Consider the following 23,590-nt stretch of genomic DNA (forward strand, 5'->3'; position numbering starts at 1 on the left):
AGATCCATCGGCAATCAAGCAGAACGTAGTTGGAGATGACCTGAAACTAATCAGAGTTCCTGAGTTTGAACGAGAGAACGATGGAGATTATGAGACAGTATTTAGTTTTCTGTTATTTATTTGTGGTGCCTTTCTGTTCATTTAACATTCTTTTTTGATTGTTTGTTTGTTTTAAGGTAGACCTGAGAACTGAGATATTTTATAAAACGTTTATGTTATTGTCTTGAAGATGAAAAAAACAATATTAGCAATTTAAAGAAACCTCTGGAGCCACCATATCTAAAGCTGCTGCCAACTAATATCATTTAATGGTTTTGTGTGGAAGTTGACACGCTGTAAAACATTTTTTTCCTTTAGTGACATCCTGTTGTCTGAGGAACTATATTTAGAAAAGATTTACATGGAAAAATATGTATTTATCAATAACAAAAAAATGTGCGTGCTGTGCTGTCAAATTGTTTGTGTTCTCCAGCCTGAGAACCTCCTACTGGCCAGTAAGATGAAGGGAGCAGCAGTGAAGCTAGCAGATTTTGGTCTAGCTATCGAAGTGCAAGGCGACCAACAGGCGTGGTTTGGTAAGATGATCTTTAAATCCTGTTCTCTGAACTTCACTCACATTGGCAGCATAAAAAAAAACACTCGATAAGGGAACTGGGAAGTTACAACTACAGGCTGCACAATGTGTAAGCCTTTATTTTGACAAAATAATTAGACAAAAGCAGAAGCATTTTTTCCATTAAATAGTGTGACACTTGTTTTACTATTCTGAACAACCTTTCTGTAAAACACTGTTTTGAAACGGTCCCGCTTGTTCTGATTTTTTTTTTTTACCATAAGTAGCATTCTACAATACAGCCAAACACTTACCGGTAACTATTATTTTGCGGCTGCACTGGTGTGTGGAAGTGCATGAATGTTCCTGGTGATGGTCAGAGGGGCCGTAAGCGCAAACTGGCAGCCACGCCTCTGTGGGTTTGCCCCAGGGCAGCTGTGGCTACATCCGTGGTTACCATCACCAAGTATGAATGAGGAATGAATGAATAATGGACACATTGTAAGCAATTTGAGCACCAAGAAAAAGCGCAGATAAAACTAATCCATTATTATTATTATTATTATTATTATTATTATTATTATTATTATTATTATTATTATTATTATTATTATTGTTATATCTTACTGACTTGCATCAAATTCACATTCAATTTTGAAGCAAGAACCTGTCTGTGATTGGATTTACTACTTTCATTACTGGCAACTGTTAAATGTTTTCTTTTAGTTGATTATTGATAGTACTATGAAAGGATGGACCATGTAGAATCAAACAGTCCTTGTAAGTACAGGCAAAGTAACCAATTACACTGAGACCCTAAATCACTTTGGTAAATTTAAGAACATGTATGTTTATGCAGTCAAAGTTTCCTTCTTTTATAGCATTAAAAAAAAAGATCTCATAAGGGTGTTTGCGTTTTTTAACAGGTTTTGCTGGAACTCCGGGATATTTGTCCCCAGAGGTGCTGAGGAAGGACCCATATGGAAAGCCAGTAGATATATGGGCGTGTGGTAAGTTTTTCCGTTTTTAGTTTACACAATATTTTCCTGTTATAGAATATTCATTTTTCCCCTATTACTGCTTCATTTTCTGATTAATGCTATCTAATCTTTGTTTATTTGTTATTGATTTTTCTTCTGCAGTTTACCATTTAATTAAGCACAACTATAATAAATAATGCACTCCAATCTGCAATTTATCCACCAGTAATTCCTTTGATGCCACAGCAGTGTAATCGTTTGGTTCACTTGTTGTTTAATGATCCCTTAAATGTCTTGTTGTAAAATCTGTGTGTGTTAAAACTGAGGAGGTCAGCTGACATGTTTATTGATTAGGCTACAAGCGTGACGATGCTGGTTCTAAGTGGTTTTGATGTTTGTTTTGTTTTATTGACATGTTTTTTGGTATTTGGACCTCTAAAACTACACTAAACACTCAGTGTGTATACCTACCTGTTGACTTCTGTGCACATAGGTGTCATCCTGTATATCTTGTTGGTGGGTTACCCCCCATTCTGGGATGAGGACCAACACAAACTGTACCAACAAATCAAAGCTGGTGCATATGATGTAAGTAATTCCTTCTGATATTGAGCTGCTGCTGTGTCTTCGTACCCCCTCCATGTGTGAGCTGTGTGCACACTGCAGCTCCATGCAGTCTGGATCCAGTTTACATAGACTAAGTACCTTCCAGTGATTATTTTTGGAAAACACTGAAGGTCAATATGGCATGGTGGAATGTATTCATATTTACCTGAAGCACATACCTCCCTGTATAATGTTTAGCATTGGTGTGGCGCTCATGTCTGTTCATGCAGGACTCTTCAGATTTTCACATACCTGAAATATCTTTTTACACGACCACTCACGTCTTAACAATAGAAGCTCACACTGCCACAGACCTTCTATTGATTTTATCAAAGCCTGACTAAATACAAGGTTTTCACCAGATTAAAGTGTGAGCTTTGGACTTGTAGCAATCTCTATAAACCCTTTTACATTTACTTACATTTGTAAATGTCCTGAAACTATACAATGCATGTTGTCATCAATAAAGACTCTAGCTTTAGTTTAAATCTTTTTAGAACCAGAAAAAATAATTTTAGAATTGATATTTAATCACTAGGGAACTTTTACCAAAAACGACTTTTAAGTTTTTGCAGTAAAACGCAGTGTGAGATCAGCTGTTTTTCCCAAGGACTCAATCACTGATAAAGGCCAGGATTTGAACCCTTGACAAACTGGCCGTCACAAGCTACGTTCACATCACTCTCGGCAACGCTAGTTCAAGTGACTTTTCCAATGAAAGTCCATGAAAGTCAATGCCTAAAAGGGCATTTCTGGCTCTGCATTTATAACTCTCGTCTTAAGTTTTTGATTTACTTTTTTCCGGCTCTACGTACAAAACGCGTGGCCATTGAACGTGTGTTGCAAGTTAAACTAGTTGAACTTTGACCAATCAGGCACTCGGAATTGGTATTGACGTTTGGATGGCGTCCCCTTTAATTCACAGAAGTGCCAACCGTTTGAAGACTGACCATGGAGGAGAAATTAATAATTGCAGTTTGTAGTCCGGACGGAATTATATAATAGCAAGTCTTTCATATATCTGAATAAAACTGTGAAAGAAAAAGCCTGGAGCAAATTACAAGATTTGACACCTACGCTTGCACTACATGTGCTTGTAAACAGTAAAAAAAGAAAGAAGACAACGCCCCTCCCTGCCTGTCCAGTGGGAACCCCATGGGCTAAAAGCGAATTCAAGAACCCCCATTTAGGGCATGCCCATTGTGTACATAATTAGACAGTTTCTCAAATCCTGTAAGCAATTATTGTTACGTTATTAGTCACAGCACTGAAATGTAAGCTGTCCAACGTTTTAGAGCTATGCATGTGTTGTTTTCTAATGTGTTTTTATTCCTAAAGTTAAAGTGACGCCACAAAAAATCATCAGCCTTAGTTATTCCATCAAACTTCTCTTTGGTCTTTCTCTGAACCCATCTCCTGGTACCGCCGACCTCCTTTTACCAACATAGTTGCTGTCCAAAGCCCGGGAATATCAATTCTGCAAAATGTGCTCAAGATTTTGACAAAAAATGACATCTGTTGGTTAGGTTTAGATTTACTAGTTAAACTTAGAGGCCTTGTGGTAAAGTGTCCGCCCTGAGACTGGAAGGTCTTGAGTTCAAATCCAGACCAAGTCATACCAAAGACTTAAAATGGGACCCAATGCCTCCTTGCTTGACTCTGTATTAAGGGGTTGGATTGGGGAGTTAAAGCACCAAATGTTTCCCAAGCGTGGCTGTGTCTGCAGCCACCTTTGCCCCAGTGGGTTGGGTTAAATGCGGAGAACAAATTTCACACACATTTATGAGCTTGACAGCTAATGAGACTTTAACATTTGAAAGATGCATTTCCTTATAACCATTAAGACCAAAACAGCACTAAGAGAAATGCTTTGAAAAGAGACAGAATTATAATAAATCAACAGGTTTGAGTCTTAGTTTTCAAGGAAAAAGATGCTGCTTTGTCACTAAGCTGCAGCTGCAGAACACTGTTTCTCCATCCAGCAGGGCTTTCTGAAACGCAATCCTGCAGCATTTACTTCAGCGACACTTCAGTGTTAAAACACTTTAAAAAAAAAGTTTTTTTAAAAGCCTATTCTGTGTGGATGACTGTTTCTGACCTCTGGACTCCACTGGATGCTGTAGGAACTCTTGCAAAAATGTCGGCAATTCCCCAAATTCTCCGAAGCACATTTGTGAAGCAGCTCTGTGTGCTGCTCAGCTCAGAAGATCACTGTTGGCTGCTGTTTGTGAGAGCCACATGAGGCTGAGACACATTAAGGCAGACAGAAAGTCATAACATGGGAGTGGCTCGGAGAGTCCAGTCCACTTTCAGAGTAAAACGCCCAACGGAAATGCAGCCCTGGCAGTCTACCCCATCACTTTAATTACATTGGTGGCTCCATAAGCAAAATGACCCGTTAAAAGGTTGTTGATCATCTTGTTGCTAAGCTTTGTATGATTCACACGTTGCCTCTGTCTTCTTTAAGTTTCCTTCTCCTGAGTGGGACACGGTGACCCCTGAAGCCAAGAACCTAATTAATCAGATGTTAACTATCAACCCTGCCAAAAGAATCACTGCTGACCAGGCCCTCAAGCACCCATGGGTCTGCGTAAGTCTTTCTCTCCTTCCTTCTAAATGGCACTTCTCCGGCGTTTTGAATATCAGGGTTTTCAGTCATCTAGGCATTATTCTCACATGACACAATATTAGACAATGTACTAGAAATTATATCTGCAACAATATTCAATGCTCATTGCTTGTTGTCTGAAGTTGTGTTTTCTATGTGCAGCAACGATCCACTGTGGCTTCCATGATGCACCGTCAGGAAACCGTGGAGTGTCTGCGCAAATTCAACGCCAGGCGGAAACTTAAGGTAAGTGCTGACTCAGCTGGATCGGCGCAAATGAGTTCATTTGTGGATTTATGGATTTCCTTCTCACCAGGGAGCTATTCTCACAACAATGCTGGTGTCCAGAAACTTTTCAGGTAAGTTTTGATGGCTTTATAATTATCTAGATAAAAACTTAGTCACTTTAAAGATCCTTCATCCTCTGTCTCCAGTTCTCCGTCTGCTTTCTTTAATGACATAGTTTACATTTCATCATGCATTTTTATTATAATTAGCATTTTAGTCACCTCTGATTAAACGTTCAATTTGAGGGGCTGATACTGGCCCAGCAAGCGGACGCGTTCATGCCTCTGCGTCCACAAGATTTCATGTAAGCAAAGTAGCTTCAGTGGATTACCATTAGGCAATTTGTAGAGTGTAGAGAGCAGACATACCACACCTCTTTACTATTCCATTTTACAAGGAAAAGTGCCCACTAAATGAAGATGACATAATTTGTTTAGGAGGCATTTTAGTGCTGCAAAGATTTTCCATTCGCTTCCTTAGGAAAAAAAAAAGGATGTGGGAGTTACAAGAAGTTTATCTTAGAGGTTCATGAGCAGCTCTTTCACCCACAAAGGGGCCTGGCCTTCCGCAGAAGCACTAAGTCAACTTAAAAAGCAAATAGTAATACAGAAAAGCAGCTTTGCAGGCTTTTTGTCCCCACTTCAGTGGCAAACTGAATCCCTCTCTGTCCAATAGTGGGACGGCAGCATACCAGCCCTGCCGCTACCACCAGCACTGCCGCAATGGCACAGGAAGGTACGTTTGCTGGAGGGGGCGCTGGGAGTCAGGAACTTGCCAAATTCCTACTCATGCTACTGGCATGTGGCCTGTGTTGCTTGACCCCCCCCCCTTTCTCCCTACCTGCTGCCTGCTGCCTGAACACTGATGAGCCTCTTTTAAACGGGTCAGCGTCTGCACTGGGGCATCATGCACACAAAGATAAAAATGGAAAGTGCAGATGAAGCTCAGCTCTTGACCTTTTGGTACGGACGCACCTCTTGATGCTCTAATGAGCGCTCCTCCCTCCCTTTTTGATTTGTTGCTTTAGACTTCAACGGTTGCATTCAGAATGACCGTCTGACCTTTCAACAAGCACAGCATCCACTTGTCAACACTATTCATCTCTGAATCCACAGTACAGTAAAATAATTTAGATATGTCCAGTCATTTACAGATAAATTATAATCTTTTTATTCAGGATGTTGTGTTGTTGTCAGTTTTGCCCCCCTCAGCCAGTTTGTACCAACAGAACTTATGCCTGGCTGTGCTCCCTTCGCATGGCCCTGGCAAAAAAAAAAAAAACCCAGCCACAGCCAAGCATGTCATTGAGCAAACTGTATATATGGCATCCTGCATGGGAAGCTGGATCAACAGAGTCCAGTGTCATTTTGTTAACAAACTCTCTCTGTCCATGTGGTCTTGCTTGCCTTGTTTTTGTGTCAACTTGGACAAAAGATATCAAGTTTAAGGGGTCTTTGTGCTTCAAACAAAGCGCTGGCATGATCATTAAAACATTTTGAGAATTTACCTGGGAGGTGTAAAGCGTTGTTTTGTGTCAGGAAGGCTCATTTTAACTGGCACAGAATCCCACTTTCACATTGAAACTTCTAAACAACAAAACCTCTTTCTAGAGTTAAAAAAAGCAAGAAAAGGAACTCTGATACTCTGATTAATAAGGAAATTGGCTTCAATTAATAATTTGGATCAAAACCTAATTTAGTGGCATAAAGTTCAGAAATCATTCATTTATCAGCAGCTTTTGACACTTGACATTCTCCTCCCATCTATAGATCAATCAGGCTTTTTCTTTTAAACAAGTTTTTACTTCAACGCTGGAGTCTAATCTTTTGAATATTTGTTTGAAGCATACTGAACCTTTCAAGGTGTCGGGGAAACTATACCCTGCTGGTTGAAGGCTCCATGTTCTAGAAATGTCGTTTAATCAAGGCTGTAACCGTTCTCTGCTGCTGTTGAGCGGTTCCTGTGGACACCCTGGCCTATTTGCATGTTGTTTTAAAGGGACGAAGGTGTTTCCACGCTGGTGACGGATGACACTTCAGTTTCATACCTTAAGAATGCATCAAACTTTAACTTTTGAGGAGATACTTTGAAGTTGCATGTAAGATGTTGCTGAAGAGACACATTTGCTGCATGATCACCTCAGTGGAAAAGAATTAAGAATGTCTTTTTGTCTAAAACTCTGCTGGTTTCTGCTCTGAATGTAGTTTTTGTTGAAAAATCACTGCTGTCTTACTTTTTTCATTGCCTTCTTCTCTCTTAAAAATGAAAGGTAAGAACAGACAATGGGAGTTTGATTTCCAAATGTGACTTCCATAAAGAATATATGTTTACCTTTGCTTAACCTAACCCTTTACCCAAAATATACAAAGGTTATTGAAACTTATATGACCTTATGATAACATTATGATCAAATAATAATCAGTGCCTGGTCAGGTTTAAATTTTATACAAATCTATTTTTTTTAATTAAACATTGATTTGTTTTTTAACTGACACCTTAGTTAAGAAGCTCAGTCATGTTATTCTGCAACAAATTCAGGTTTGTGTTCACCTCGGCTCCCTGACCCAAAGGGTTTTCTGAATTTGCTTGTAATTTAGTTGTTTTGTCTCATTGAATTAAAACATATAAAAGGATATTTGATTAATGAGAAACTAAAAAACCTGAAATATTAAAAGCAAGAAAGTCTCAATACAAAAAAGTAGTCTGTTCACCCGTTTAATTGAACTATTTCTGTTTTTTTCCTTTTTTTAAATCTAAGTTTAAGTTTAGATAGTACTCTATAGTCTATACTCATTTTATTTAAAATGTTGACAGCTTGTCAAATATTTTACCTGACCTTTACTTGAATTATATTTGCTTCCTTCTTTTGTCTCTGATCAAATTGTTTACAGGTCTCCTGCAGTGTAGAAAACATTATTGTCTGAGTAAAATTCCTGTAAAGATAGTGGTTGTCTTTGTTCTAACCTCTTTATGAATAAAGAACTTCCTTGAAGATAACCTCAGACCTCAGAGAGACATCAGAGTTTCCTTTTAGCCAGAAATCCATGTTTTATCTTATCTTTTTTCTTTTGTTTTAATCACTCAAATTTCAATGTTCTCTTGTTTTCTTGCAGCATGCAAAACCTTACTAAACAAAAAGTCGGACGGTGTGAAGGTAAGCTTTCTGACCCAACAAGGCTTTAGTTTGTCCTAATACATTTTTTTTTCTGCCATATTAACTGCTCCTTCAAGTTTAACCTCTCTTTACAAGTTTATTGTTTTTAGTTTGTTAAAATATTTTACTATTTAGGGTAAGAAGGGAATTAAAGAACAATTGGGTATTTGCAAATGAATTCACAGGTACAAGCATTTTAAAATAAAGATACAAAGAATTGAATAATAACCCTAAAAATGTTTTGTTTTTTTAAATACTCTGAGGTTTCTTTTGATTGACAGTCGGCTGTGTCAGTGCATGCAGTGAAAGGCTGTGTTCAGCAGGAAACGACACAAACACAGTGATAGAAGTGATAGCACGCATTCACACTGATCTTTATAACTTAACCTCTGGGCTCATTGTCTCCTCCTTGTTTAGCCTTCCTGATGCCGCTTTGTCTCATTTTTGCTTCTGCAGCCGTGTTGCTTTCGTTTCCGGGGATCAAACTGGCAGCTTCACTCTTTTGCTGTTGTGATTAGTTCTTTGTTTTCCGATGACCCTTTATTATAATTTTTTTCTCTTCCTCTTTGTTGCTGTCTGTCAGAAAAGGAAGTCCAGCTCGAGTGTTTGTTTGATGGTGAGACCGGTTTCGTCCTTATCCTTCTCGGTTTTTTATTTTTATCTGTTTTTGTTTTTTTGCGCTACTCTCCTACAATCTACTTTCTTTTCTATTGCTTCTTTGTCTTTTCTTCTTAAAGCAGTGCTGCTTTTTCAACTATTTTGTCTTTCTGCTACATTCAACGCCCCCCCCTCCCTCCGTTTCATGAGCGCCACCAAAACCGTTTCAGCTCTGATAAAGGGCAAATATCCACATCCGTCCTGTTATCCTTCTCTAAGATCTGATTAAGGAAAGGATCAGACTCTTTCATTTCATCCCAACCATCACAGGAGCAGAGGGCATCTTGTTCATTGCATAAGACCTTTTTTTCTCTTTTAACTTGTAAGATATTTATATTATTACTTTTGGTTTGAAGGACCTCAACATTTCTTGAAGTAAATCCATTTTCTTGGCAACATGAAATTTCCAAGACTAGACTACAGCAACTAATCCTAGAATTAAACTCAATAATCTTAACTATTTCTTCTGATACAATTGACCTGCTTTTATCTGAACTACTTTGAACCTATTTGCAAGATTGTTAACCACTGGAAGTCTCTTGGAAGTGTTAGATTTAGGCTGTTACATATTTATTTTTGCTTTTTTGAAATCAAAACAACGATACATGTTGGATGACACATTTTCCAACAATTTTGGCAAAAAAGCACACTTTCAGGTCAGAATTTAGAATAACTTTGTCCTCTAAGATTTTTTGGGGGTAAACTCTCAAAACATTTAAATAAGAAAATTGTCTGTGGGTGGTGCTTTTAATATAAACGTTAAGATTAAATAAAAAATTCTAATAAAAATTCTAATAAATGCTAGTATTTCCTAGCTGGCTGCACTGGATGACAAAACGTATCTTAATGTCATGCTGAGTATTTGTTCATAAAACCTCTCAGAGCTCTGCATTCAACCTTTAAATGAGACAAACTCTTAGTTTCAGCTGAATATTTGCTTTTCCTTTCGCCTCCAGTTAACCCGAGGTTGAAGGAAGAGTTCAGTTTCAAACAAGTGTTTCTGAAACACACTGAGGATCATCTGCAGAAACGTGACCTCTGTTGTTTCCTGGTTCCAATAGACTCTAGAGCAACATCAAACTGTAACCTGATAAAATTGTTTTTAGGAGAATGCAGTCGATGGAATTAAATTTTTGGGATTTAATTGCTGTAAGACTTAAATGCTGTTTAATTTTTCTGCATATTTTTTTTTTCTTTTGTCATTTGTCAAACACGTGTTTTATCACTTAGATCGTAGATTTAATGACAGTTCTGCATGAGTTAAGTGAAAAAGAAACAGTACACACCTCCACAAATATGTGAAAGGCTCTTCTTTCACTGCATGCACAGACTTGGACTGCTGATCATTAGGAATGCTTTGCTTTGAGAATCATCTGTTTTAAACTAGTCTTAAAATGAACGTTTTCTTTTTTTTTACTTAACTAATTTGCATATTTCTCAAACACTAAAAGAAAAGCAAAACAAATGTGAAAATAGGTTATTAAACTACATATGTTAAGCAATCCTTCTGTCTGTTTTTGTGAGATAATTGAATGAATAAAATGAAACATTTACCCATGAGCTGCCTCAGCAGAAGAATTATGCATTTGTCTCTTTACATGCACAAGTTAGTATGGTGCAGGGGAAGTGGACAGATGTGTTCAGATAAATATTTTCTTTCCCACACATGTAACTGTTTTTCTGTGACCAGAATAATTCTAGAAGCCTTGAAATCTCTCTGTTCTTGTTTTAATCTTGGGGTGACGCTTTGAGGGTTTTCCGTTCAGTGGGAGTCACCCTGTGTTTGTTCTTTTTGCCTCGGTTGCAGCCAGACAACAGTAAAAACAGTGTAGTAAGCAGCAGCACCAAAGACAGCAGCATATCATCGTCTGCACTAATGGTACCACATCTGTTTTTGTTTTGTTTTTATCCTGCTTTTTGTGGTGTTTTTTTTTCTAAATTATTCCCACCTCCTCCATGTTTAGTTTTCTTCTCATCTCTTTGTGCCATTCTACACTAAGAAAAGCCATCCATCTCCTTCATCATCTTTCGCTGTTGTTCTCAACACAACTTTATGTTGGCAGTTAATTTGTGGTCAGCTTTAAAGTGGAACGACTGTTCTGCGACTTTGAGAGCTTTTCTTGCCTCCTGGTTTACCCCGCACCTCCTGCAGGCTTATTCAAATGGTACACAACGCTGACAGTTGGATAAATCGCTTTCATTTTGTGGAACAGCGGCAGACACTTCAGTCAAGCTCTGCTCAGCCACCATATAGGTTTCCTTTTTTGTGTTAAACGTCTCCTGAGCCTTGTGGGCGGTTTGTCTTCAAAGTGGATGTTATTGTGATTTAGTCAACTGCAATCTTTTAACTTGTCCCTCATCAAAGTGTACCATTTCACAAAGTCCTGCTGAGGGTTTCTGGGTAAAAAGGAGTGTGAGAGGACAAGTGATGGGTTATAACTGCAAGAGGATGCAGTCCCTTAGAAGTGATGGTGCTACATATTTTAAACAAATGTTGAAAATGTGCTACAATTAATTGTCAAAGCAGTTTAACTTTAATTTTTTTAATTTCCTTCAAAATTGTCCATAGAAATACATGCTGCTGCTGATGATTTTTTTTTATAACGAAAACAGCAGCATCTACTTTATTAATATGTAGAATTAAAAGCAGGAATCGTTTACATCCCATCATATAATCTGCCTGAAAGATGGATTCTAGTTGTTGCACATTTGCTGTCACATATTTTTCTGCTCCATAAAGTCAAATCAATGATAAACTTAATCACAACAATAAATGGGGAACTCTTCTAAGGGTCACATTGACCCTGCTGGAGCCTTCATACATTAAAATGACCAGTCTGATTGACTATTGCACCTTGATTAGCCCATTTTTTGGGGAAGGGGAGTAATTTGTGGTCCCAAATCCCTCTGAAGGGGCTGCATGTTCAGAGGTTGACTCTAACACTTTTGCAGTGAGGTTCCAGTAGAGCACTGTTGGCGTTCTCTTACCTTGTCCGTCTTGAAGTGCTTCATGCCAAACGTTCTGGTGTTGAGGGCTGCGGATGAGGGTTTGGACGCACAAACACACAACAGTGTGCACAAACTAGTGTAATGTTGAGTTGTGCAGATTATAATATCAATAAAGTTTCTGGAGGTTTTTTTTCTCCTGTTTTCTGATGTAGCAGCTTGGGGGTCACAGTCTTAAAAACAAAAAAAAACAGACATTGATGTATTTGCTTAAAAATTACATTATTCATCTAACTGCAATGTTTTTTTCTGTAATTGTCCACAAATACAGGTAAAAGTAAAAAAGTATGCTTTTTTGAGCCTTACAGTGATGCAGATGCTCTTCCAGAAAGGGTGCATGTTGGCATTAGATACATCCTCAGGAGACACCAGAACCCTCCTCCCAGCCCTCGTGGGGTGAATTAGCATTTTCCTTGTGTTCTTGGCTGGTTTTGTGCATTTTGTACATCCTAAAATGACCTCAGTTCCATCTGGGGATGGGGCTCATCTGCTCTGACTTCTTACTATAGAATCTCAGCAGCTCTGTGTTGCAGTACTGTTCTTTGTTGTGGTGTGTGCATACCAGTTTGTTTTGTACCATGAAAAAATATTGCTGTTGGCATCATATGCTGGTGCCCCCCTCATCCCCCCTCTCCCTGCATGGTAAAGTGTCTCCTACCTCCCTCCAGGAAGCCCAGACCACGATTGTACACAACCCAGCTGATGGCACCAAGGTAAGCAGCTCTTTCTCCGCGCTGACGGCAGAAAAAATTCTCAAATCACACGGTTAAACACACGGTGAAGCAACATTTTTCCGTTTGTGTGAAGCCAAGAAACAACTTCCCCACATTAACACGTGGCAAAACCCTTTATATTTACACTTTACCATGACGTTATGCTACTTAAACTAAAGCCTCTCACTTCTCTATAAGTCAAAACTTAAGATTTTACCTCTTCCACATTTTGCTGCTCCTTTCCTCTGATGCGTATCTGGATCTGCGCTCCCATCACTGCTGTTCGGCCTGGTTTGTGCTCCTGGGAGGGAGTCATGCACCCTTTCATCCGTCTGTTAAGTTGACCCTGTGTCTTTGTAATTGATGTGTCTCACCTTCAAACCGGTTTCCAGACGATCTTCCTTTGACCTGTGTCCGAACATTTCCTCCTTTCATCCGGTCTGCATGTGTGTGTCCATGGCTTTTGTCTGAACCCTCTTTGTCTGACAGGGCTCCACAGAGAGCTGCAATAATGCAGAAGAGGAGGAGATGAAAGGTAGGAAAGGTATTTATCCAACTTTCACCTATTTTGCATGCTCACTTAATGTCATTTTCTGTCCAGATCAGACAGAAAATGAAAACAATAATACATTTTATTGAAAAGCGCCTTTCAGGTGACCCAAGGATAAAAAAAATGTGTTGTAAAGAGGAGCAGGAAAAGAGATTTTGAAAAGATGAGTTTTAAGTGTGGAGCACAATAGATTCTGTATTACAGATATCGGGGGGGAATTTCCACACTTCAGTAGCAGCATATGAAGGCTATGATCCTCATTGGGGGGGGGGGGGTTAATGAGATGTCAGGGAAATAGCTGAGAAGGTCGTGAAAATGTTAAAGAATGTAGGGACACAAAAAAACTGTACGTCTGGTTGTGAGGGGCTGTAAGCTAGCGGGAGAGCATGTAAACAAAGAGCTCTCAGCAACAGGAAGGTGAAAGGAGGTGGGGTTGCCCTGAGCCATTGGTCCTGGGCTGCTGCTCAGATGGCAGGTTTTTAGAGGAATACTCAAATACCCCAATACTTTGGGGTTGTTTATAGTGAGGAATGAACATTATAATACACTTAAAAGTTTTTTTGATGTTTATTGATAAAGACCCTTTTATTTATGCATGCCTGCTCTACAGATGTCTTTTTCAGCAAAGAGCTTTAGTGGAAGCATGACGATGTCCATGACAATAGTTGATTTATTTAATAGTAAAACTGTATGTACGGGGAACTGGAATGTTATAGCTGTACCAGCTGGACCATTTTGTTGTCAGAGCCCCACTCTGTCCAGTTTAAAAATCCCCCATAAAATTCATCACCTCCTTCTAATGTTTTACTAAAACAAACATTGCTTAAAAAAATATTTTTTCCAAAAGCAGTTTGATAAAATAAAAGCTAATGAATCTGACTGGATGACAAATCAGCCTCATCCTCTAAATAAAAGTTAATAAATAATAATTAAATAATGATAATTTAGTGGGAAATCACTAATTATGAAGGGCTAATATAGTTTAGTTTGTCTACATGAAGGAAAAAAAAACATGGTCATTATGCAAATGACTGGGATTCACTTCTTTTGGCATTTTTATTTTTTGGTAAATTCTGACTCTAATGTGTTTAATTAAAAACATAAGCGGTCATAATAGCAGTCACCCTGGCAGTTTTTAGCAGGAGGATCTGCTAATGATCCAAAAATGCTGCCTTTTCAAACCACCTTTTCATCTGGAGAAAAGAAAAAGCTGTAAAAGTGTTGATGCTGCAGTTCATTGAGTAGCAACTTCAAGCTTTAATGAAACATTGACAGCCTGTAAATGAAAGAGAGATTTTGTGGTACAGGTGAAGTCACCCATCTGACATACAAAAAAATTTAAAACAGAAAATGTTTATCTGAATTCCATCTGAAAAGCCAGAAAATGAAAACCTTTTGCTGACTGGCTTTGATTTCTTTTACCTAACATTTGGGCAAAAGTACTTAGTAGGAGGATTGCACCAGCAGTTTTTTCCTAAAATCTTGGTTTCATAATTAGTGCGTTTCTGTGGGAATTTGTGCTTGTTCACTCTGAAGAGCATATTTAAATGAGACGAGAAGACTAGTTTTTGGTCTGAAACTCTTCAGTCACATTTTTCTGTGCGCTGCTGCAGAGATGGGCTGCATCAGTCCTTCATGGCATCCTTTTTGGGATGTGAGTTCATAGGAACTTCCTCTGTGTTAGTCAGTGGCGGTTCTACACTAACTTACTCCCTGGGCGAGTAACCCCACCAGCGCCCCCCCCCCCCCCCCCCCCCCCCCCCCGCACACATACAAAATTTGACAACATCCTGTTGTGTTCCCTATCTTCTATTTAGCCATTTTACTCAAAAAATGCATGGATTTTCTAGACTCATATTACAGGGGGGTCAAACTCAGTCACACAGAGGCCTAAGTTAAAAACACGCTTAAGGTTTTGCCTGAAGAAGATAAACATTTACTGAACACACTAAAGCTAAACTTTTAAACCTTTTAAACTGAACTTTTTGAACATAAATATGAATAAAAACAGGAACATTAATCCAGAATAACTCAAGTTAAACCTTAAATAACTTGTAATATTTTGTTCTCCATAGAAATATATTCTGTCAAAATTATACAAATATGAACATGCTGCAGAACAAAACAAAGAAAGCCTGGAAATATTAATAAGAAATTACATATCAAATAATTCCATTTTTATGCTCTTTCATCCTTCTTTAGAGCATTTTTTTAGAGCTGGACTCCTGCTTCATTTTTAGCAATAATTTCTTAATGTGTGACGTCCTGTGTGTGTCTTTGTGAAACATATCAGAGGGATTAGATCTAAAAAATAAAACTTATTGTGATTAATATGTTTAGGTCTTATAAAACATTAAAGACTAAATCTTAGAAATCATCAGTGGGATTACTCCAAAAATATTTGGCATTTCCCTAAATTTGTGCAACACCAACAGTAGAAATCCTCCAAAAAACCTCAATCCATATAAAATGGTCTGCGCTCACCCCCCCCCCCCCCCCCCCCCCTTCCCCTTCCCTCTCACACGCGGCTCCGTCTCTATGACGGGAGGCGCAGCTGCGGCCCAGAGTTGATTGTCAGATAGAAAAAGACTCCCCTCACACCTGTTAGTGTGATTCAGCCAGCCACCGGCGAGTTGCGCTCCCCTCTCGAGTTTTTTTTACTTATGTTCCAAAGACTACCGCAAAGAGGTGTGGCCGCAAGCGTCTTGCAGCAGAGGGCGGTGGTCACGTGCGCATCGGGTCTGCTGTGTCGGAGCAAAGAATTGTGGGAAATAATCCCCATTGCCTGCTTTTGTCGAAATTGGGTTGAGCACGGATGTTTGTTCTGCCTAAATCCTTTTCATGTGCCTGTTTTACATTGTTTCACTCTAAATTATTCTTTTTTTTTTTTTTTTTTTTTTTTTTGCACCATAAGTGTGAAGAGGAAACAGGAGGAAGACATTATTAAGAGTCTGATGTGTCAAAATAAAAGTATTAAGTGTCGGCTGCTGAAGTAATTTCAAATTAAATCTTCAAGCTACCTCTTTGAATATTGTATGTAGCACATTACTCGTCGGACACGGCCAATGCCGCCCCCTATGAAGTGCCGCCCTGGGCGACCGCCCACATCGCCCATATCAAAAACCGCCACTGGTGTTAGTCCCACTTTCCTGGTGAGGGCAGTGACTGCTGTTGAGTCTGCTAAAACAGATCATCTGCCCTCTGACCCCTTTCCATGAGTTTATCTGCTTTTACTCTCTCATATTCCACCTGCAGTGCTGTGAAAATAACGTATAATAATAACACAAAAGGGAACACATCAAGTGTTTTGGCCCGCCCTGTCATTAAGTGCTGCCATCTAGTGGCAGCCTGGCATGTTTGCAGTTCATAGCTACCTGTTGAGATCTTTTGTAAAAAAAAAAAAGAAAACAGTAATCTCTGTTGCATGTGTGGTTTGGATATATATGATCATATATAGTAAAGCTGAGCAGTCGGTCTTGTCATCTTCCTGTATCTGCAGCTAGATGCCTGCAGGAGGCTGTTTATTATCAGATCTGTCTGCCGCCTTTGAGTCGTGTAATCTGTGGTTTTCTGTGCATCCATAAAGTCATCTCTGCTGGTTTGTCTGAAAAGCAAAATATAATCATTCATTGTTTGTGTTATATATTTGGATTTTCTCCACTTCAGGGGTTAATTTTTAAATTTTTTATTGACAATTTTCCATCCCTTGCAAAGTTTGGCATAAATAATAAAAAAAAACTTTAAACAATGCCTGCTTGGTGTTAAACTCTCTGTGATTTCTGTTTTGAGTTGTTTTCAGAGGGTGTGGTGTGTTTTTAAATGCCATGTCACTTCTACCAAAGGCAGTGAGCTCATGAGAGTTAATTTCAAATGTCAAGCAGTACGGCGAGGTGTTGTGTGGGATGTGCACGATCGATCTGCTGATGACTTCTGACAGTTGTAACCTCTCTGGGTCGCCTGTCCCTCCTCTCCTCTCTGTTTTCAGCGCGTAAACAAGAGATAATAAAAATGACGGAGCAGCTGATAGAAGCCATCAACAATGGGGATTTTGAGGCCTACACGTGAGTTAACATTTGAAAGATATTCGTAAAAACTTTTGATCAACTGCATCGAAGTAAATCAATGAATTTAGTGTCTTATTGTCTGGACATTTGTGGACTGCTGGATCATTTGTTGCTGTATTTTCCTCCAACAGGAGAATCTGTGACCCCGGACTGACTTCCTTTGAGCCGGAAGCCCTTGGAAACCTGGTGGAGGGAATGGACTTTCACAAGTTCTATTTTGATAATCGTTAGTACCATTTCTACGTTTCACCTTTCCAAACAGTCACATTTGAGCTCATTGAATCTGGAGACACTTTAACAGTTTTAAGTCACATCAGTGTTGCTTTGGAACCATTTTTCTCTAAACCAACAATCGAAAGATTGTCGTTGACATATTAACTACATATTTAATTAACTAACAGTTAACTGATGCTGCCTCTTTATAAAGTTTCAATGTAAATATTTTACCCTCCTAAATGGTTTTTTCTGATAGCTGGGTATAGTTAACAAGCTAACATGCTAATGATCTTGGTCTCTGTAGTTCTCAGTAAAAACAGCAAACCTGTGCACACCACCATCCTCAACCCTCACGTCCACCTCATCGGCGAGGATGCCGCCTGCATCGCCTACATCCGCCTGACACAGTTCATCGACGGTCAGGGTCGGCCGCGCTCCTGCCAGTCAGAGGAGACGCGTGTGTGGCATCGCCGTGACGCCAAATGGCTGAATGTGCACTTCCACTGTTCAGGATCACCGGCTGCACCCCTGCAGTGAAACAACCACCGAGGCCCAGGTACAGCCGTTTTAAACTCCTCCTGGTTATTTAAGTATCCGTTTTTTCTTTTTGTATGAAACTGTTCTATAGATGCACAATAGAAAACACATCACTGTGAGGCAACAAATGCTATGTCCGAATTCCCACCCTAACCCCTAACTACTAAAAAACTAAATAGTGTGGCACTATATAAAGACCTGAAAGTTAAAAGCAATTCAGACACCATGCTCATTACTTTGTATTTTTATTTTAAACGGCGGATATGACGTCATCAATTTCACAAAGTTAAAATCTAATTGATATGAGCATTTTGTGAAGATTATGAGTCCACTGTCTTCTGAAGATAAAACGTTGATGGTTTATTTATTTGTAAAAATTGTATAAGCGCAATGCATTGTGGTCTATATTTGCTGATGTAATTAGCATTGATGCACACTGGTTTTTCACAGACTTCTGGGAAATTTCCAGGGCACTCAATTTTGGAATTGTAGATTCGGACAGCACTACAAAATGGCAAACGCACTATATAGTACACAATGTAGTGAGTAGTGAAGGAATTCAGACACAACCAAAGTGTTGCCTTTTTGTCTTTGTTTTTTTAAAGGGACAAAAGTCCACATATTTTTTGTAAACTTTTTTCTTCTAACCTGGAGCAGTTCTCTTGGAGGAGCAGCATTTACTTTACTCTTCACATTGTGGATCGTACCACTTCCAGGAGGGACTTTAAAACCAAAGACTTTTGCCTTTGTTTTGCATTTTTAAAATTAAATTTTGAATAAGAAAAAAAATGATTTGCATTTTAAATTGGTGTGAACTTTTTGGTATCATAGTTCAAATAAAAATTCATTTTACAATTCAATATTTAAAAAAATTACTTTCTATTCAAATTTCAAATTTCATTTGAAATTAATTTAAATGTAATGTAAAGTGTTCCCAGTGGCCCTTTAATTATGATGATGCTGTTCTTTTTCTTATAGCCGAAATCAAAAAACCTGTGTTGTTTTCTAGGACATAGTTTCTCCAGACTGCCAGGACTTCATTAGAAGTTCACCTGTGAGTTGTGGGTGGGCTGATGAACATAATTTTTTTTTATGGAGGACTGAATTGTAGTTCTTCCTATTGAATTCTAAATTACTTAATGCATCTTCAGATTGGAAGCCTGAATTGCATATTGAAATGTCGATTGCAAAATGTTTCTTTCAAACTGCATGATCAAATAGCAACTTGAATTGTCAACTAAGAGTTGAGTACAGCTTTTATCTGAACATGACTTAAATTGAAATCCTAGCTGTGTGTGAAGCTCATGTCCAGGACTGATTGTCTTCTCTCTTCACAGGTCTGCCTAAACTGCTGGGAGTGTTTCTTCTCCTCGGTCAGAGTCCAGTCTGAATTTAGCTCGGGAGAAAGCCGTTTGGAAAACACTTAACGTTGGGGAAACCATAAAGCAATTTTCAAAAGTTAGAATACAAAAGAAAAAAAGCATTCTAAAAGAATAAAAATGACCAATCAAGACAAATCCAGTCCATCCTCAGCTCACAGGGGCTTTGCTGACATCAGCCCCTCTTATGGATGGTGCATGCTTTAGACGGCGACACAGGGGGTGATGCTGCCAGCTCCTCTTCTCCCATGGCATTTGTTTGCCCGTCTTTGTTTTGTCTGTCGTGTGGAAAAGTATTATTGTGTTGAAAATATATATAACATTTGAAAAAACAAATAGACTTGACACACAGTGAGTATGACAGACCGGCAGCTGCATCTGGAATTGTGTTGTTTGTCTGGACAGCTGCAGTTGTTTAGTTCATTTTTCAGTTGAGTGGCACATATTAATGTAAGGGTGGGGTTTATTGGGGATGGAGAACTAAAATCAGCTTAATATTAGACTTTAGAGTCAGGTAAGAACATCTAAAAAACCTATTTCAAAGGGATTTAAGCATTGTGGTCTGTTACTGAAGCCACCTTTGCTTTTACCGCCATTTTGTATTTGTCATTAAATGCTTTGTTTTATCTCCTAAATGATAGGATAATATTTTAACGTATTTTGGGTTTTGATTCAAAAGGGGAATTTATTTAAAACTCTATAAAATCTATATATTTATGTGGGGGTAAAAGGGTGAGAGTGGCATGAGCGGGTTTTTGTTTTCTTCCAGACCCTTTCTGTGAGGTCTACAGGTGTAAATATCATAAATTAAAATAATTGCACACGTACTGCATGCACACAAACACACACATTAGCCTGTGCTCTACTTTTGATGGTGGAGACTGGAGCTTCAGACACAAAGTCCAGGCCAGCTCGCCCTGAAGTTGCAGAAGGCTTCAACCTGCCTGGCCTGCAGTGTTTCCAACTAAACACTAGGTGGCAGCAGTCAGTCTAAAGCTCCACACATTCTCACCACCTTCTTCCATGTTCCTGTGTGTGCTGCAGGTGATGCATGATGTACTTGATCTAACGGCCTGTACTGTTTCTGCACAGACACTTGAGACTTGATGCTGTTGTTTGCTCTTCTGGGAGGGAATCTTTCTGCAACTTCAGGTTCTGCTTGCCACCCCCAGCCCTACCTCTATCCCTCTACTTCCATCATTCCTGTTGTCATCGCCTTGCTTTTGTGACGTTTGAAAACCAGTCCCAATTTGGTGTGTGACGATGATGATGTCACCCTTCATCTCTGGTGTCTATACGGTGTTCATGAATTTTTTATGTGGTCCGTCTAAGCTTGCTGTACTTCTGTGTGGAGCCTTGGCGTTATAAAAGCGTGTTAAAAATGAATGCAGCTGATGGGAATGGATGAAAAAAAAAAAAAAAAAAAAAGCACGATGGGAAGAGGGCTACGAGACCTTTTGCGGATGGCAATCAATGCCTTTGGTCCTCCTTTTTATTCACTTTCTGTTGTAAATGTTGTAGCTAAATGTTTAATGTTGATCAGAAAAAGGAACTGGTGAGAGACTGAGATGACGTTCACAGGAGCACCACAGCCAGACCTCCTGACACAAACACGGAAGCACACGGGATCAAAGAGGGGAGGAGGACATGCATATCTGTTGGTGGTGGAACTCTGCAGCACTGTTGTTTCTCTGTCGTATAGCGTCGTGTGCGTGTGTGACCTCGTTCCAACAGAGGGGTGACGCCCTTCTGTTCAAGACTACTTAGGCTGTTGCTGGTGTTTCATCCGACGCTTTGGACCCTCACGTCATCTGTCCATCCTATGATCAGCCTGTGCTCCTAAGTGAAGTGACTCATCTGACATGCCATGAAAACTGTGCCCCCCTCTCCAACTTTGTACCACAATGACCCAAAACTTATCGTGTATCCCAGCACACAAACTGGTTGTTCTTGCTACCATGCTAATAAAATGTATTTCCACACATCCTGTTGACATGGAAACTGAAAACAAAGCTGCAGCAGAGCAGGTGGATTCTGGATAGAAATTCCATCCTTATACTTTTTCTATAATAGATCATGTTCTATAAATTATAATTTCACAAGTGCTGCTTCCCTTACATGATTTTAGCATTAATTACAAGTGACAACAAAAATTGGATTTTTATGTACCATTAAATTATATTTACCATTAGCCAAAGAAGCCAACAGCCAAAAAGAATGATTGGATACGTTAATTTGGCCAAAAACCACGGCTGTGCCCTTAAAGTTAAAATATTTAACTGTCCACTCCCCTGCAAAGAAGACTTAATTACTAAATTGATAATTGTAAAAAAATATATAAGTAGATCAAACTTCACACTTTAAGGATGTGAAAAAACAAAGGTTTTGAAAGAATCATGCTTGAACTTTAGCATTTGTTAGTCTTATTTATTGTGCGAGGTGATGTTTTTAGGGCGCTTTTATTGGACGTACAAAGGTGTCTTGATTTGTGTCGTCAGCCAACACAAAGCCTTTGTGTGGAGGTTTCTTTGTAGTACAACTATCTGAGCAGATTTCTAAAAGGCAACCATTTGTCGAAATATTTGGCACTTTTTTGGTTAGAAAAAGTTCAGACTTCACAGCACAGTTAAGAAATCTAACAAAAAAAATCCCCTCGATTTGATTCTTTCAATATTTCTAAACGAAAGGAACCAACAACAGGAAAAACATGCCTGTGGCTTCAAACTGTAGCAAGAGTTCAAATATGTCAGCAAATATCAGCTTAGATTAGGTCAAAAATGTGAACTGAAATTTGGGGGAAGAGATGTTTAAAAAAAAAAAACACATTTGTACAGTTATTATATATGCAGCTTTACATGTGGATGAAATATGCATGTCTATACTTTCTGGTGTTTTTTCACTGTTTACTTGATAAATGAACATTTACGTTGTTTGCATCCTCTGGGTTAAAGAACTGCCTCAGATGTTTTAAGTTTAAACACATGGAAGATGAGCAAAAGCCTTAGCTTGTACACACCCTTTTAAAAAGGTCAATTTAATGCATTGTACCCTGACAATAAGAGGGGGCTCTATGTCCGAACTCAGTTTGGATGCTGGATTTTTGCATGACCATAAAGTTAATAAAAGTCCTACATTAAACTGTTCTAGTGGATGTATTTTTTTTAAAGGTTTGTTGCTGCAGACTTACCAGTCACACAAGTTCGTTTTTAGGGATAAAAAAATATATTAAATGAAGAGTTAAAGAATATTCAAAATTTTTGTAAGGAGCCAACATTTTATGACTAAAGTAGATGACAAAAGATGAGATACTTGATGAAAGTAAAAAGTTCTTGGGTAAAAAAATGTGGAAACCTGAGAAAATAGCAGAAAAGAAAATTTTTAATTTATAAAATAATATGAATACAATTACATCCATATGAAATTGAATTGAAATAATGTTTCAATTGATCAATTTGAATTCTTAAAACTATTTGAAATTTTGTAATAGCAAATGTTGCAGCTGACGTTTTATGTGTGTCATGACAATAATTACCAGTAGATGGCACTAACACCTTAAAAGTCCTGGAAAAACTTATCCCATGTTGCATTTTACCGAGATTTGAATTACTGTACATTAAATCACGAGTGAGGTAATAGCTTTGTAAACAAAACGACAATGCAAGTAAATCATTACCCTAATCCTTGGCTCCCCTGATGGACTGTAATAATTCCAGTCTGCAGCCGAACTAAAGGGATCTCTAATTTGAATGCTAAGTGGAAACACCTGTGCGCGCACGCAACCAGTGCGCGCACGCGGTCAAAATCAGTTTACTATCAAGACCAAAAAACTAAAATGTACTTTAAAAGAAAAAAAAACTCCAAACGATATTTTTATAATGTATACCGAAACCTAACTCAAATATCCTGTTCATACGCTAAAACAGTTAACCCTTGTGCTATCTAAGATGACCCCACCCTTACATTGACCTGTACTCCCTACCATGACAAAGGTGGATAAAGGTCGAAAGATTTCATGTAATCCATGGACACCAGTGAAGATCACAAATCATTGAAGAAAAAAGGTTCAGCGCACTGTTTAGTGGGTCTAGATGACCCTACTACCAATGTCAAAGTGCCTAGGATAGCACAAGGGTTGACCTAATTGCATTCTGGACAATGAAGTCAATAATAGCAACCGCACTGTTTTCCTTAAAAATCGATCGCAGAGCATATTTTCCCCAAAAAACTTTATTCCAGTCTTGAAATGATATTAAAACAGTTAATTCGTGTAAACATGAAT

The 23,590-nt window shown here is 38.7% G+C and overlaps 1 protein-coding gene across 31 annotated transcripts in view; it reads left to right on the forward strand.

Moving 5' to 3' along the window:
* The window catches only part of camk2g2 (calcium/calmodulin-dependent protein kinase (CaM kinase) II gamma 2), a 55,206-nt gene extending 32,757 nt beyond the window's left edge, over positions 1 to 22,449 (forward strand). Inside the window, exons 7-22 of one of the 31 annotated variants that reach the window (XM_023963757.2) lie at positions 473 to 575; positions 1,480 to 1,563; positions 2,027 to 2,121; positions 4,607 to 4,729; positions 4,910 to 4,993; positions 5,064 to 5,106; positions 5,711 to 5,770; positions 8,149 to 8,189; positions 8,773 to 8,805; positions 10,654 to 10,725; positions 12,521 to 12,565; positions 13,055 to 13,109; positions 17,101 to 17,176; positions 17,311 to 17,405; positions 17,700 to 17,951; positions 19,270 to 22,449. In XM_023963757.2, coding sequence (XP_023819525.1) covers positions 473 to 575; positions 1,480 to 1,563; positions 2,027 to 2,121; positions 4,607 to 4,729; positions 4,910 to 4,993; positions 5,064 to 5,106; positions 5,711 to 5,770; positions 8,149 to 8,189; positions 8,773 to 8,805; positions 10,654 to 10,725; positions 12,521 to 12,565; positions 13,055 to 13,109; positions 17,101 to 17,176; positions 17,311 to 17,405; positions 17,700 to 17,932 — 1,242 coding nt within the window. In that variant the 3' untranslated portion in view covers positions 17,933 to 17,951; positions 19,270 to 22,449. Of the gene's footprint in view, positions 1 to 472; positions 576 to 1,479; positions 1,564 to 2,026; positions 2,122 to 4,606; positions 4,730 to 4,909; positions 4,994 to 5,063; positions 5,107 to 5,710; positions 5,771 to 8,148; positions 8,190 to 8,772; positions 8,806 to 10,653; positions 10,726 to 12,520; positions 12,566 to 13,054; positions 13,110 to 17,100; positions 17,177 to 17,310; positions 17,406 to 17,699; positions 17,952 to 18,941; positions 18,999 to 19,269 lie in introns of those variants that run through there. The other 30 variants (XM_023963758.2, XM_078932062.1, XM_023963761.2 and 27 more) reach the window with 30 other exon arrangements.
* Positions 22,450 to 23,590: the final 1,141 nt, after the last annotated feature.

Source organism: Oryzias latipes, chromosome 15 (genome assembly GCF_053564925.1).
Source record: "Oryzias latipes strain Hd-rR chromosome 15, Olatipes_Hd-rR_3.1".
Classification (NCBI taxonomy): Eukaryota; Metazoa; Chordata; class Actinopteri; order Beloniformes; family Adrianichthyidae; genus Oryzias; species Oryzias latipes.